This window comes from Perca flavescens, chromosome 14 (assembly GCF_004354835.1).
Source record: "Perca flavescens isolate YP-PL-M2 chromosome 14, PFLA_1.0, whole genome shotgun sequence".
Taxonomy (NCBI): domain Eukaryota; kingdom Metazoa; phylum Chordata; class Actinopteri; order Perciformes; family Percidae; genus Perca; species Perca flavescens.
Window position 1 is genome coordinate 28,457,250 of NC_041344.1, and position 16,251 is coordinate 28,473,500.

At 41.5% G+C, this 16,251-nt stretch overlaps 1 protein-coding gene across 2 annotated transcripts; it reads left to right on the forward strand.

Annotated features, from left to right (window-relative positions):
* Positions 1 to 1,603: 1,603 nt before the first annotated feature.
* Positions 1,604 to 12,208, forward strand: zdhhc18b (zDHHC palmitoyltransferase 18b). 2 transcript variants are annotated; one of them, XM_028598309.1, is made up of 8 exons: positions 1,605 to 2,589; positions 3,410 to 3,570; positions 6,466 to 6,615; positions 6,851 to 6,988; positions 9,003 to 9,054; positions 9,173 to 9,275; positions 9,688 to 9,797; positions 10,936 to 12,208. In XM_028598309.1, exons 1-8 carry the CDS (start codon positions 2,339 to 2,341, stop codon positions 11,132 to 11,134), a joined length of 1,164 nt encoding a protein of 387 aa, XP_028454110.1. In that variant the 5' UTR covers positions 1,605 to 2,338; the 3' UTR covers positions 11,135 to 12,208. The 2 variants fall into 2 exon arrangements, with proteins under 2 accessions (XP_028454111.1, XP_028454110.1); XM_028598310.1 differs by lacking the exon at positions 6,851 to 6,988 and having other exon boundaries at positions 1,604 to 2,589.
* The last annotated feature ends 4,043 nt before the right edge of the window (positions 12,209 to 16,251 follow it).

Consider the following 16,251-nt stretch of genomic DNA (forward strand, 5'->3'; position numbering starts at 1 on the left):
TCGGGGGGAAGAAGGGGGGTTGGCTTTAAAAGAAAAAGCGATACTATGCCTCGATAACTGTCACATCGTTCCACAGGCCTTATTTTAGTGCCAAATGTCGAGAGCTTCAACATTTGGTACTAAAATAACGTCATAATGGACCCTCAATTGCAAAGTTCGTGAAAAAATATGAAAGTGTAAAAGTGAATTGACGAGCATACTTTGCTTGTAAACTATCTGATTCTGGTCATATGAGCATTACATTTGAAAATGAATATAATGTAGGTCTATAGGCTATAGCAGTCGTTAATTAGGCTACTAAAGGAGTCTATTTATTACTCTGACTAATAGAAAGCTGTGGCATGTAACAAGTTCATTTTTTTAAAGAATGTTGCTACGTTTACATGTGGCCGGCTATTTTCATAAACGGACATTTCAACCTCTCCTTTTTCAGAAAAGTGTTCGTTTATATGTACCCGTGTATATATGCCGTCAATGCAGTCAAGAGCAAGCCAGACCTGTAGGTGGCGGTGTAATGAGAAGCTCAAGCCCACGTTAGCCAATCAGAATCCCGACAATAGCAACAACAGCAACCAATCGCTTTCTGCCTAAACCTCCGTTTGTTTTCCAAAATCTCCACTTTGGCCGGAGTTTTTAGAAATAATCGTTTTCTGTGATAAAAACGGGGTTTTCGTGTAAATGAGAGGCCAAACCGCAGGAAAATATCTGTGTCTTCCCTTTGTGTAAACAGGGCCTGCATCTCCTAGGAGAAGCTTTGTATCAGCCTGCATCAAGGGCCGGCAGGGAGAAGTTAACCTGCGTAGTTAGCTTATGTGCCGACCAGCTCTATAGACCTTTTTCACGGCAGACATGTTGACATGTCATAGTACACACGTGTCAAACTCAAGGCCCGCAGGCCAAATCAGGCCCCTTGCTAATTTTGCTCCGGCCCCTATATACATTTAGGTTCACAATACATTTTGGCCCAAATACTTTTTGTCACTTTTCACAACGTTTTTTTTTCGACATTTTTGGCGTTTTGGGTATTTTCTTCGTCATTTTTGTCGATCAAACTGTAAGTGAGCAGACTACATGAAACATGCAATAATGATGTGATTCTCATTTTCTAGTGTGGCCCTTAGGGAAGTTGAGTTTGACACCCCTGTCATAGTAGGAAAAGCACAGGTGTATTCAAAACCATTACTGATGGCTGCATTCCACTTAGGAGAGGTCCTGGTACTGTTCATGCTGACTCACTGAAATAGCTTACTGGGACACTTGATGGAATTGAGCCATTGTTAAGGTTATAAGGTTATAAGCAAGGTGTAGCTATGCATTAATCGGCAAACAGGCAGCACTCGGCATAACACCCCTCTATAAAGGCTATTGTTGATAACTCCCGTTTTTATACATCCATGATAACTCTACAGCTTTCCTGCTTGTAGAACCTTCTTCAAGCAAGTAATCCACAGTGGCTGTAGGCCTATTTGCCGGACATTGCAATATCAGGGTTAAATTGTCAAATGTTGCCAAAGCATTTGACAGTTTGTAGACATTTGACATTTATGGGAAAAAAATATAATAATGAAGTGCGAGAAATAATACATTATGTGGCCATTCATATAACTGTCATCGTCGTCGTCGTCATCATCATCATCATCATCATGCCTTAAACGGGATGCTTTATTAGGAGATTTATTTTGAAAGAAACCGGATATACACCTTTTCTTGCGTTAAGCTTGACAACAGCTAAGGTTAGTTGACATGCTAACCCTAACCAATATAACGCTAATCACGAATGTGTCGGGACTCTTTCTATGGGAGCACTATTCATCATAATTACGAAGTTTTAGTGCTCCTCTTAGTTTCTGCATAGGACCTCTGGACAGTAGCACCATGTTTGCTATGTGCAAGACGAGCGAGCTAACAAGCTAGCAGCGGTAACGGTATTTTGGGTTCACTGATGTTTTAATAGTCTGCAGTTGGCTTCTGGCTTCTGGCTAACGTTAGTTGGAATTGCACACTGAACAAGCTAACGATGACCAGCGGCTCAACCATACACAGTATATAACGCCTGAATATGTGCATGACGTTAGACTTTCTGGAGCCGGGATTTAAAGAATAAGTGAAGAGGCGTGGAAAGTAAGTTACCAGGGATGTAATTTCGAGCACGGGCTCCTAGCGTTATTTACAACTGGATAACGATATATGTATAGGGCAACGCTTGTTTGCTCCGTGGAATGACGACGTTTGCTTCGTTCGGCTGCCTCAAACACGGGCGTCGGTGATGCTGTCGACCGCTGGCCAAATGCCCCGCTCGTCCGAATTGGGACAGAGCACCCAAACTTCATTATAAACCATGACAAGCTGCGAGTATCAACAAATCGACCCCCAGGCACTTCCGACGCCAACCCCGGCCCCTCCACCTCATCACGGAAACGACCGTGACAAGAGAGAGGAGCCGAAAAGACCGAGGAGAAAGTGGCAAGTTTTCCCCGGAAAGAATCGTTTCTACTGCGATGGACGGATCATGGTGGCCCGGCAGAGTGGGGTCTTGCCCCTCACTCTGGGCCTTATTGTCATCACAAGTGGATTGTTCTTTATATTTGAGTGAGTTCGTGTTTCATGTTAGGTCAGCGATAATGTCATTTCACCTGTGAGTTCAGTCCTTTTTCTGGGGAATATAGCCAAGGGACAAAATTTCTATCCATCCATCCCAGCTTCTACAACAGTAACGTTAAATTAACATTTTATTAGATTTAACTCCTGTCTGATGTATTACCGGTATAGGTCCAAGCCGAGCCGTAGAGTAGGTTCTACTGATTCATAAAAAGTATTGTTTTCATGTTTCACAAGAACAGTTTATTTACTAATACGCAGATCAACAGAAAAAGGTCAGATTTCATAATGTAGCCTGACAAGGTTTTACATTTACAATTGGCCTGACGATGTGTGGATACACACCGGACCGGTAGTACCAGTCAAAAGTTTGGAGTCTTTTAGAAATTTCCATTCCACTCCATTATAGACAGAACACCAGCTGAGATCAGTTGCATTGTTTTTTAACCAGGGCAGCAGTTTTCAGATTACATTATGTGCTTACATAATTGCAAAAGGGTTCTCCAATGTTTTCTCAGTTAGCCTTTTAACTGCTGCCCTGATTAAAAAATACAATGCAACTGATCTCAGCTGGTATTCTGTCTGGAATGGAAATTTCTATGAAAATTGCATTATTTCTACAGTGTAGTGTAAAGTGTGTTCTGTCTCCATGGATTTCCAATGGTGATTAAAGGCACAGAATGTTAATTAAAACTACGTCCCCTGGTGGGTATGAGACAGGGCTTAGTCTATCCTTTCGCAGCCTTTGATCTGCTCCGCATCTCTTAGTTATTCATCCTCTCTCTCTGTCTGTGGCTGCCCCACGTCACAGCTGTCCCTTCCTGGTCAAACACCTGACCAGCTGCATACCTGTTATCGGAGGAGGCCTCTTTGTATTTGTGGTCATCACCTTGCTCCAGACCAGCCTCACTGACCCCGGCATCCTGCCCAGAGCAACACCAGATGAGGCTGCAGACATTGAGAAGCAGATTGGTAAGGGCCAACTCAGTCACAACTGGGGTAAGAACTAGGGTTGCACAATATAGACAATATGTGATATTGCGATATCAATGTTAATTAAAATATTTAAAAAAAACGCATCAAAATAGATTCATAACAAATAAAACAAGTTTTCTTACAACACACGGACCATGTCTACAGAACAGGACATGTTTTACTGGTTGGACAGTATAAAATAAATAAATAAAGAGAACAGGACACAACTGTTCTTTCACTTCTCTGATTCGTTCTGTTTTGTGGTCTCTTATCTATTTCTTCACTTACACCATCTTCCATCTCTCTCTTGAAATATGCACACATGTGGTACGCTCCATAGGGTTTGTCACGTAGTGGACCCGTGAGCTGATGTGCACTAACGTGCGAGTGGCACGGTAACTGGCCAATGAAATGATGATCATTATAGCGTTTTAAGGGAGCTCTAAATCGAACCCAACTAAGCCACACAGCCAACGGACGGGACGCAGCGCTCCACAAAATGTAGCATACTTATCGTGACACTTTTGCTATAATATTGCGCAAAGTGATATCACGATAACGATATTGAGTCGATATATCATGCACCCCTAGTCAGAACTATGGTTGTCTCAAGTGCTTTTGACTTGGATATTACATTACATGTCATTTAACTGAGTCTTTTATCCAAAGCGACATACAATTGCTATATATGTCATGAGGTTGCACGCCTCTGGAGCAACTAGGGGTTAAGTCTTGCCTGTTCTCCCACACCAAAGGCATGTGTCATATCCACTGCGCCATCACCACCTCAAAATATATATATATATATATATATATATATATATACACGAAAATGTTAGTTTTTGATATTCCTGCATGCTTACGGCCTTGAATGTAGACCACCATTGGCACGAGAACTCTCCATGTGTCCTGTATATTTCCTAAAAGAAATGCGATCCCTAAACTCAAACCGCCTAATTAAGCTGAGCTCATTTCTTCACAAGTTTCCCTCCGCTCAGTGGCATCAATTATGCCAAACTTCAAGGACATCTTATTTTTGTCACTGTCCTAGCTTTTACACCGTTTATTTGGCTTTCGAGCACAAGTCACAGTTGAGATTGAAAGCGTTGTTCTGCTAGCGTCGGCTTTTTACTTTTTTTACTCTGAAACTGGAACGTACGGCAGATTCTAATGAGCAGTCACCAGTTATTGTGTTGCCAGTTCAGTTTAGAGATGGTGAATCCTTCGACACATTAAAGGGCCTGAGTAGAATTTTTGAAAAGACCCATTTGCCGTGAATCTTGTGTCATGAATGTCGCGCTGGCAGCCATTAGTGGGATCTTTTGTGGAAGGAGTGTGTCCTGTATGAGTTTTGAAGTTGGGAGCTGAAGATTTCGTCACCCTCAATTTTCAGTTTGAAGTCTTGCCAACGGTATCTTTGCTTTTTATATGGCATGCATTCAATTAATGACCTTTGTGTCTGAAGCTGGCTTGTGCATGCACCTTGTTGCCTCCTACTCATCACCAAAGTTTTGGCAGTGATGATGTAAGGTGTTCATATTACCCAACTGTACCAGCTATTTTTGAACCAGAGACTCTGATATAAGCATTACATATTTATTTACCTCTTACCACACTATCTTAAGGAAATGCTTTGGACATTTAGTTTGACTCCGTATTCTTTTTAGTGTTCGGCTGAATGTAATCACGGAGCCCAATACAATTTCACTTAAAAGGCACAGTGTGTGTGATGTGGAAATTGGGGAAACCCAAGCGTAAACTAGAGCTGCACAGCAGTTTCATACTGATTCTAAGCAGGTTTTGTGTAGCCTACCGCATAGTGTGTCCACACTGAAAAAGTGTGATGCGTTTCGATTAGCGCGAAAATGGATGCTGAGGAGGTGAAATGGAGGCCTGCCGCTGGAGGACTTATTTTATTTCTCTGTTCCAACTTCCAAGTTGCCTATGTAGCCTACGTTAGTCATGAATAAATCATGTTAAAAAATGCATAAATGGCTCATTCTTGGCAAAAGAGCTGTGTGCGTGCGCACATTTGAATAATGTCGGCCTGTAAACGGGTTCGGGCTTTTAAAAAGCTGTCAATCAAAATGTACTTGTCGGGCTCGGTCCGAATTCTGTCGGGCTAGGGCCTTGTCGGTCCTAACTTTTAAGGCCCGATTACAGCTCTACTCTGAGCTAGAAAGGCGGAGGCTGGGGTGGTGGAGGCAGAGTGTTGCCAGCAGCAGTGAGTGAAGCAGCGTCGGTGTAGCAGGTGAGGACGGAGTCTTTGAAAGGACCGTCTTGATGTGAGAGGGGCTGTGATTGGTGCGTACGTCTGATAGGAATGATGCTTCAATCAGCTGGCATATGACTTCTGTGTCTGTTGTGTTCAGACTCTGCTACATTCAAGAAGTATCTTAGTCTTTCCTTTTTTTTTAAAGCAACACTAAAGCACTTTTCCCGCTTCGGTCCCCCTACAGGTTGGAAGCAGAACTGTCCATTAATGTCTCATTCGCACTACAGATCCGCTACCCGATCTGGCAAACTTGCACAATGTAATGGACAATTCCGCTTCCAACCTGTAGAGGGACTGAAGCGGGAAAAGTGTATATCTATCTATCTATCTATCTATCTATCTATATATCTATCACTGCTTGAATTTGCCAAAGAAAACCGTGTGTAGCAATATATAATAACATTGAGGAGGTGACGCATCGTTATATGGAATCTATTCGAATCGTTGACAGGAGAATCAAATCGAAGATTCACACCCCTAGTGGTTTATGTTAAATGGCAAATGTTTAGGTGCTAATAATAAAAGGCCAGCCCACAATCGCTAAAGATCAGTTGCTCAGCGACCCCGATTTTTAATTTTGTCCCGTTGTTTCTCTTTAACTGTCCTCGCCTCTTCAGACAACACTGGAAATGCCAGCTATCGGCCTCCGCCGCGCACCAAGGAAGTCCTCATCAACCAGCAGGTGGTGAAGCTCAAGTACTGTTTCTCCTGCAAGATGTTCCGGCCTCCGCGCACCTCCCACTGCAGCCTGTGTGACAACTGTGTGGGTGAGCTGTGTGGACACACGCTGACACGCTGACATTTACACATGATAAATAATAAATAGAGGCCTCAGTGAACGTCATCCCGTGACTCTGGTTCAGGCTGGACTGACTTTATTGACGTATCGGGGTTGGCACTTCCCAAGCCGTTGGAAGTATTCCCTGAAACGAAATCGAAATGTCAGTGCTGAATTCTCCTTTTTTGGTGCGTTTTGTTTTATTTTTTTTCTTCCCCTTTCAGAGCGATTCGACCATCACTGCCCCTGGGTGGGGAACTGTGTGGGAAAACGCAACTACCGGTTCTTCTACACCTTCATCGTGTCGCTCTCATTCCTGACGGCGTTCATCTTCGGCTGTGTGACCACACATCTAGCACTGAGTACGTGTTTTTGCTCTGGTTCGCATGTTTAGAGAAAAAACACACCTGGCTCAAACAGCACCCGCATTATTACTGTAAGTGTTTGTTTGTTTTGTGTCGCTGGGACTACCGGCCAGGCGGGTTTTACCACACCGGATCGGGTGAGGTGTCTGATAAGGAAACTAGAAGGGCACTCTGAGGCCCCGTCCACACATACCAAAACAATCTTTTTTTTTTTTACCCGTCTTCCCTGGATTCGTTTCAAGAATAGTTGCGTCCAAACGAATCCATTGTAAATGACTAGGTGGCGCTGTTTCTGCCACAGAAATTCACCAACAAACGGAGAAGGAGAGCATAGTTAACTTCCACTTCCCATCATAACATGACTACCTAGACTAACGTTCTCTTAATACATCCATGGACTATAATAACTTTGACCACTGCTCATTTTATAAAGAAGAAAACCTCTGTTTTATATTTTATAATTTGCTGTTGGATTGCTTTTTATTTTGCAATTCTGTCTGCCTTCGGACATAAGTGCAGCGCGCTAGAATCGCGCTAACGTTAGCTCTGCTAGCTAACATCGGCAGACAAACCTCAATGATCCAATGTCTTTTTGATAATCTATAATCTATACTTTTTTCTTGCAGTAGCCTTTCTACAATGAGCCGTGGTAAAAGTTACTATAATCCGTTCAAGGAGTTGATAAGCAGACAGATCAGCTAGCTAGTTGCTAAGTTGTCTACTTCCACTTTATAAATGGCTACCCATAACAGCTACGTTAGCTACGTTGCTGCTGGAGCGGTCAGCTACTTCAGCGATGTTTAATGTTAGCTACATAACGTTAGCAATATATCTTGTGTAGCTGAGGGAAGGGTCAGGGAGCAGAGACAAAGTATTTAGATGAAGTGAGCTGGTTTGACCATGGAGATGGGATATGCTCGCTTAGCTTCACCACAGTTGTGTGTGTCAGCGGCCGTGGGTAAGAGAGGGTGTAAAAGAGGTCGAGGGGTGTGGCGATGACATCATTGATACGAAGGTATGCGGTTTCACCGTCCAAACGAAGCCAAACGAGCCGTTTTCGATTTTTTTTTTCACCCTGGGACCAGGTTTAAAAAAAAAAGTGCGTTTTCAGATTCGGTCCAAACGATTCAAAACGTGCGTTTGCACAAAAAAAACGTTTCCGTGTGGATGGCCCCTGAGGGTGCATGCCCTATCTCACAATGTTAATGCAGTGTGTATTTTCATGGGAGCAAATTTTTCCGTTTATTCCGACACGGCATGAATCTGGGTTGCCGCGGGGTCTAACCAAGTCTAAAATTCTGAACTTTACATTTAAGGCCTTAAAATGGCCAGATTTCTGCAAACTTTGTTTACATTTTTTTTTTTTTTTTTTTTTTCAGAATTTCTTTGATTTGAATATTTCTTTGGTAATGCATCGTGTAGGTCTTGAATTTCAATTAAAATGTCGTAAAAAGGTCTTAAATTTGACTTACTAAAACCTGCAAGAACCCTGATGAATAACCTGTCTCTATCTCGATACCTAACCCTATCTCGCAATGTTAACAAAAGTTAAAAATGATTTGTGTATCCACTCCAAAATTTAATGGGATCTTCCTTGATCATGCTTCACCATTCCACCAAGTTTCAATAAAATCAGGCTAGAAGGTTTTTCCGTAATCCTGCTAACAGACTACAGGCTACAAACCGAGCCAATAACATAACCTCCTTGACAGACAGTTTTTTTGTTTTCAGTTTTTTTTGTGACCGTATTAAGTGTCTGGCGATCTGAACACATTTGAGCTCAACTCTGGTATGGTTGGAACTACTCACTCTTTTTTTTTTTTTTTTTTTTTTCTCTTTAATTCAATTCAGTTTCATTGATAGTGTCGAATCATAACTGAAGTTTTCTCAGGCCACTTTACAGATAGAGTAGGTCTAGACCCCATTCTATAATTTACAGATAGACCCAACAATTCATGGCCTTGGAAACACTTTGGGCATTGTGTCCGTGTTGTTCTTTCCTCTCTTTCAGGGGCTCAAGGTGGAAAAGGCCTGGTGTTTGCTCTGCAAGAGAGTCCGGGCAGATATCCTTTTAATCACAAACGTGTTTAAGATTTCTGTCCCCTTTTTATTTTTAATTTTGTTTTTATTGATTTCTTCTTCCTCCAATGTGCCAATGCTCTCCTTGACTCAACTTTCCACTGCAGTGGAGCTGGTGATATGTTTCTTCTCAGTCTGGTCCATCTTGGGCCTCTCAGGCTTCCATACGTACCTGGTTGCTTCCAACCTCACCACTAATGAAGATGTGAGTACTGCCTTGAGTTGAGTTTGTTACGCTGCTATTACAGAGTAGCTGTGAAAGTGATTTTTCTCGGTGTCTTGTTGTACAGTAAGGCAATTTGTAATATTTGTAAAAGAAAGTGTTAATTGACTTATATTAATACGACACTAATATCACATTTGAATAGAATTTCAAGAAATGCACATGAAAAATGTGTAAAATAATACGCACGAATGGCTTATTGCAGAGGGAAGCGTCTCTTTGCAAACATTATACAAAGACTTTACATTTTTAGGAGTTAATGAATACTTCCAAATCAGATCACCTTGAAGAGATTCTCAACCGAAAATCGAATGAAATGTATGTTGAATAAACAAACAAAAAAAACAGTGAAATGTTGCACAATTACTAGGTTTTACACATCTCTCTGTTCCAGATTAAAGGTTCCTGGTCAGGGAAGAGTGGAGAAGGTGTCACCAACCCATACAGCCATAAAAACATCTTCATCAACTGTTGCTCTGTGCTCTGTGGACCCATGCCACCCAGGTCAGTCTGAAATCTCACACACGCTTTGATATTACCAAAGGAATTCCTCCATACACGCGTCCCATCCAGACACGGGCTCCAGGAATAACCATCGCCAATAAATGGTAAATTGATAGTTAATTACACACTCGTTAATAGTCATTTTACTGTTTACAAACAATGAAATGATGACAAATGTTTACTAATTATTAGTAATGCTATCATTTATTTTATTTTAACAGTTTATTGATGCACACATAATAACATCATCACATTGCTTAACAGTGAAAGAACTGATGACTAAAGTGTAGTTAGTCATTAATTGATGGTAAATTGATAAATTTACCATCAATTAATTTGGTACATTTGGTTTTATCGATGTATCAGATGTGCATTTTAATATCATATTTCTGTTTTTAGCATGACAAAAGAAATCAGACAGGATCATGTCTTGATGTTTATGTTTTAGATGCTTCATTGTCAGCTGATCTGTCAGCCATTTGTTATGACTAACAAATTATAATTTGTTGAAAATGTATACTTGTATGAAATGTTCAACTATCATCATTAAGCCCCAACCGGCTCTATGATAGTGATTCAAATAGGTGTTTCTCAGTTGCATGTGTTATGGGATGCAGGAAGAAGTTTGAGTTGTAGTTCGACAGTTTCTGTGCGCAGAATGGAGACTCATTAGATGTCTTTATTAAAAAAAAAATAAAGATGAACATGCACACCTAATATTATAAATTAAATATAAATATGTGCAGTGTATTAGCAGTTACCTTATAAGAGCAGAATAAATATGGCTATGTATTATGAACAGTGTACGAACAACATGTACAGATATGTGCAATGTAGTAGCAGTAACATTATAATAGTAGTAAGAATAATATAGATATACTGTATGCAGTGTGTTAACAGAATATATTATAAGAAAAAGAAAAACAGAATAAATATGGATATTCAGTATGAACCATATAGACAGATATGTACAGTGCAATGCAGTGTGGTAACCGTACCATTGTAGTGCAGAAACCGTAATATTATAAGAGTAGTAAGAATAAGTGTATGTGCAGGATGAATAGTATGAAGAGCAGTAGAATATGGCTATGTATGTAAGTGTAATGACATGTATCTTCTTTATTTCGGTCTTTTTCAGCTTGATCGACAGACGGGGTTTCCTGCCCACAGATGAATCTGTCCAGACAGCCGGCGCGGGCATCGAGCTGCCCGCTCTGGCCGCTAAAAGCGAGATAAACGTGGTAGGAGGGTCTTCCCAGCCGGCTTCTGGCTTGCCGGAGTCCCCATCCCCTGTGCCTGCACCCCCCCACTCCCACCAAAACTCTTCCTCTGTCTGACTGAAGCCTTGTTGCCGGGCTGTAGCTCCAACCCAGCATCTGTCTGCTGCCTGCTGCCGACTGGGTTAATCCCTACATATACTGTGTTTACACTGCAGTCAGAGCTTCAGCATTTATTACTTTCCCCTCAGCGCAAACTAGATTTAAAAAGCATTTTTCAAAATATGTTGAAAACTTGGTGTACACTATCATAATTAGTTTGAATCAAATTGCAAAGCAGGTTAAAGGTGCTCTAAGCGAAGTCATGCGTTTGTTTTTAGGCTACAACATTTTTTTTGTCACATATAGCAAACATCTCACTATCCGCGAGCTGCCTGTCCCCTGAACACACTGTAAAAAACAGCCCAGGCTCCACAAATGGGCCCACCGGCAGTACTTTATCGTAATGGTAAATGCTAACACGGTGCAACAGTAGCACCAATGGGGACAAGTGAAACTGGCTCAGTAATGTCAATTATGCAGCAATAGCACTTTTTTTAGGCTTGCTAACAGTAGCCACAGCAAGCTACTGGTCTTTCCAGACTAAGTAAGGCTGTAGCAGCAGTGTGTTTTTATTTCTAAGGATTTCAACTTGTTATTTGTGAGAGGGAGTTGTCATTTCTTTTTTTAAGTACAGAGTTGGAGTCAGGACAAGTTTAGCGTAGGCTAGCATATCTCTGGCCAAAGTGAATCAAGTAACCCACAGCAGCCCAGAACCTCACAGATGAACATGTTTCATCTTGTTTGTGATTTTTATGGAGTTATTGAGCTGGAACTTTTTCCGAACCAGGCACTTTAGAGGTGTTGCTAGGCCTGGTTTCCCATTTGGACGGACCCGGACTAGCTAGTCTCTCCCCCCTGTTTTCAAGTCTTTGTGCTAAGGTAAGCTAACCGGCTGCTGGCCGTAGCTTCATATTTCTTGTGCGTTCCATTTACCTCGGAACTCGAAAGCCGAAGCTGGAGATGACGTCCCATCCGAGTTGAACGCGTTCCATTTACAAGTCTGATTTTTTTTCATTGTCTTCGTTAGCTCTAGCCAGGTTAGCCATTGTTAGCAATGCCAGTTTCTAATAACGCATTACGGCTGTTTGTTGTGCATACAAACCACTTAACAACATGTCCACAGAATATGGACAGCGCTGCGTGTACGACTGATTCAGTGAGACACTAATAACACAGACGTGCTAATAACTGCATGTTACTACAGCTTTCACAACTGTTGATGCACGGGGCAGCCATGTTGGATTTTTAGCTCGGGGTTACTCGGTGGTTGCCCGAGTTCCGAGCTCGGAAATCCGAGGTCAGGGGGCGTGTTTCCGACTTTGACTTTGGGAAATCCGGCTTCCAAGTACAAATGGAACGCACTATTAGAGTACAGACATGAGAGGGGTACCAATCCTTTCATCTCACGGTATTTCTATAGTCTGAGATTAGACACCCGCTTCGTGCAGTTCATGCTTCTGAACAGCTGAGTCATGTTTACCGCGTGGAAATGAACAAATCAGGTTTAGGGACATTTTTCTTTTGAAATATAAGCAGCAGGGATGCTATTAACTATATATGTTATGCTATCTGTTTTTTTGTTGTTTTTTATCACCATCTACACCTCAATTGCTCGTGTGCAGTGTGTGCACTCAGGGTGTTTGTTTGTTTTATGAGGAAGGAGGAGAGCAGGAGTTGTAAGAAGTGAATGAAGTGAAGAGTTTTCAGCTCGTCGTCCTCCCTGGTTTTCTCTGACTGCGAAGCGATAGAAAGGGATGCCTGGAGAGTTTTTGTTTACAAGACGTGAACTGCGGTTCAGATTAGAGTTGCGGTCTGAGCCACTCTCATATCCAGTGGTAGAGTAGCTGCTGTTTGGCACTGCTTTTTTGTTTACACCGAAAAATAACAAACACAGCCATAAAATCTTTATTTTTATTTGTGTGTGTGTGTGTGTGTGTGTGCGTGTACGGATACTGAAAGCCAGTTAAAGCTGTCGTGTTTCTAGCCTGAAATGTATTTTGTTGTTGGGTTTGGCGAGTGTGTAAAAATAGTCTTTTTGAATTCCGTTGATGCACTGTTGAAGCTGTGAGGAAAGTTATTTTTATTTTTATTGTGTGTCGTTTCCCTTTTCCTCCTGTCTCATGTGAACAGTCCTATTTGTCTGCATATAAAGTGCCAAATGATTTGACTCATCAAATCAATCAACATAGTTTCCCTTCATGCCTTTTATTACATGTTTTTTTGATTTGTTCATCCTGTTTTTTTTTTTTTTTATTATTTCTATTTTGTCAGTATCTGAAATGTAAAATAATAAATAATAAAAACATGCATTTTTGTCCATGCAATTCATCATCTGTGTGTACTCATTTTTCATTGTGCAGTTTTGTCCACCCTCCCACATGTACGTATTGGAGTGCTGAAGTATTTTCCAAGGGAAGAAAAGCACCAAACTATCAGTACGCTCCCTGTGTGTCTCTTCACCCGGTCCTAACTTGCCGTTCTGTCTCTGTGCCTGTGTCCTTCCACCAACACTAGGAGGTGAAATGTCTGGACTTTGCGGTGTCGTGCACTGGCTGATTAGCCACTGTTAGTGCCGCTTGGTAAGCCTGTTTTAGAGAAGGGGGGAAAGCGCGAGTGCAGAGTCTCCCGTGCCCACTGCTGTGTCTGCATGTCCTCTCGGCTGGCTGCTGTACTCAAGCATGGCTTTATTCATACTGCTGCCATGTTGAATACACAATGCATAATTGAACACAATACAGTGTGTACTCTATGTCAAATGTATTCACAATATACAGTAGAGCTGCAATGATTTATCGAAAAATCAATTAGATGTTGACTATTTAAGGTGCTATGACATGCTGCTTTTTGGATGCTTTTATATAGACCTTAGTGGTCCCCTAATACTGTATCTGAAGTCTCTTTTATATAGACCTTAGTGGTCCCCTAATACTGTATCTGAAGTCTCTTTTATATAGACCTTAGTGGTCCCCTAATACTGTATCTGAAGTCTCTTTCCCGAAATTCAGCCTTGGTGCAGAACAACAGCCACTAGAGCCAGTCCCACAATGAGCTTTCCTTAGGATGTGCCATTTCTGTGTCTGTAGCTATTGAGGAGGAGAGGTGGGGGGGGCAAGGTGGAGGGTGGGGGGTGTGGCCTTGACCAACTGCTTTGCTCGTTTGAAAGCCATGATGTCTCTCTCTCATGGGTGGGCCAAATTCTCTGGGCGGGCAAAGCAGAGAAAGGGGGAGGTAACCTTGCTCCTTATGACCTCATAAGGAGAAGATTCCAGATCGGCCCATCTGAGCTTTCATTTTCTCAAAGGCAGAGCAGGATACCCAGGGCTCGGTTTACACCTATCACCATTTCTAGCCACTGGGGGATCATAGGCAGGCTGGGGGAACTCAGATTAATGTTAAAAAACCTCATAAAGTCAAATTTTCAACCCAGGGGAGCTTTAAGCTAATCACCAACTATTATAAAAATCGATTAATTGGTTTGAGTCCCTTTGTTTATGAAAAAAGTAAAAACTGAATGTCTTTAAGTTGTGGATAAACAAGACATTTGAGGACGTCATCTTGGGCTTTGGGAAACACTGATCCACATTTTTTCACCATTTTATGGACCAAACAATCGATTAATCGAGAAAATAATCAACAGATTAAGTAGATAATAGTAAATAGAAACAATTGTTACTTGCAGCCCTGTATATACAGTCATGTAGATGGCTGAAACAATTCCACTATACTGTACCTTTAAAATGTGACATTTTTACTGCCAGAAGTTTAATTATATACATATTCATAATAGCATTTAGGCTGTGATGGGAGAAGTAAACTGTACAGTATATACTGTCATTTTAGCCATGGAATTACTGATAACCTATTAAGACAATGGCATTAATTGTGGGGAATAAACCAGTAGCTACTTAATATTATCTGATGGATACACATTTTTAAGTCTAGGGCGAGCAGCTCCATATAGGGAAAATCAAATTACAAAGTGCTGTTGACATGTGTGCTTATCTTTGGGGACAAGCTGACAGCACGGAGCTGGAGTTAAAGCTGAAACGTTGCAGAGCTTTATAAACAGGGAATAGTGAACTGGCAGTTTTTGAACCTTGATTAACAGTTAACGTTTTAAATTTGAATACAAAAATGAACCTCAAGGCTCCTGAAGCCCATCCATTATTCATGCTCTGAGTGTCTCGTAGCTTTCAAGGCTGAGGACATTTTAAACTGAAATCAGGCGAAGAGCTGTGTTTAAAGCTGCGCTAATCAATATAATTACAAATGTCTGCGGGTCCCCTCGGCTCTACGCAGCGCTTTGGCGCCTTTCAACTAACTATTTAGTTTTTATGGACAGCAACATTACCGTTCACTTACATCAGCTTTGTTTCCAGCAGCAGCAGACAGATGTTCTCAGTGAAAAAAGCTCTGGCAAACCCACGTACATAAGTGTTATCTACATCGGATTACAAAAAATTACAGTATTCTCTCATAAATGTGCTGTGAGCCGGGCCTACATCACTGGCTTTGAGTCAGCCAGTCAAGATGGAGCGTTAAAAGGAAATGTAGTAGATCAGCTGGAACCCTACTGTTGAAAAGACTTTTGAAAAAACAAAGACCGGCTTCATGTCTTCCATTGATATTGTGTATATAAGTGATGAATAGTAATTATAAGGCATTGAAGTGTGTAGTACAAGCTCTGTAATATGGGACAACCATATGCAGATTAAAGAGCAGTGTTATTATTTCAAAATTGTATTTTAGATTTGGAATGTTCATTTTCTAAAAAGTTGGCCTATATTACATTTTCACATAAAATCAACATTCATTTCTGGCCCATTGCCTTTCATCCAGATACATTTTTGGCCCTTTATATAAAAAATATATATTCGGGCACCTCTGATCAAGCTGGACACACTCAGATGTTCTGCGTGCAGATCTGTGGAATGGAACTCGTGTGGCCTGCTTACACTCCCAGTATGCCTGTCATTCATCTCGCACAGCTGTTGCTGCGTTCACTGAAGTGATTTAATACCCTGCTGTTCCCCATTTGAACTTCACTGGCTTGTCTCATCACTTCTTATCTTTTTCCTCCTCCCTTCCCCTTCTTCTTTCCCGTGCACACATGCAGGGAACTAAAGATCTGCTGG

Excerpts from the sequence above, each read along its gene's own strand:
- zdhhc18b (XM_028598309.1), top strand. The coding sequence starts at position 2,339 with ATGACAAGCTGCGAGTATCAACAAATCGACCCCCAGGCACTTCCGACG. Across the intron at positions 2,590-3,409 it reads GGATTGTTCTTTATATTTGA|CTGTCCCTTCCTGGTCAAAC; the intron begins GTGAGTTCGTGT and ends CCCACGTCACAG. Across the intron at positions 9,276-9,687 it reads ACCTCACCACTAATGAAGAT|ATTAAAGGTTCCTGGTCAGG; the intron begins GTGAGTACTGCC and ends TCTCTGTTCCAG.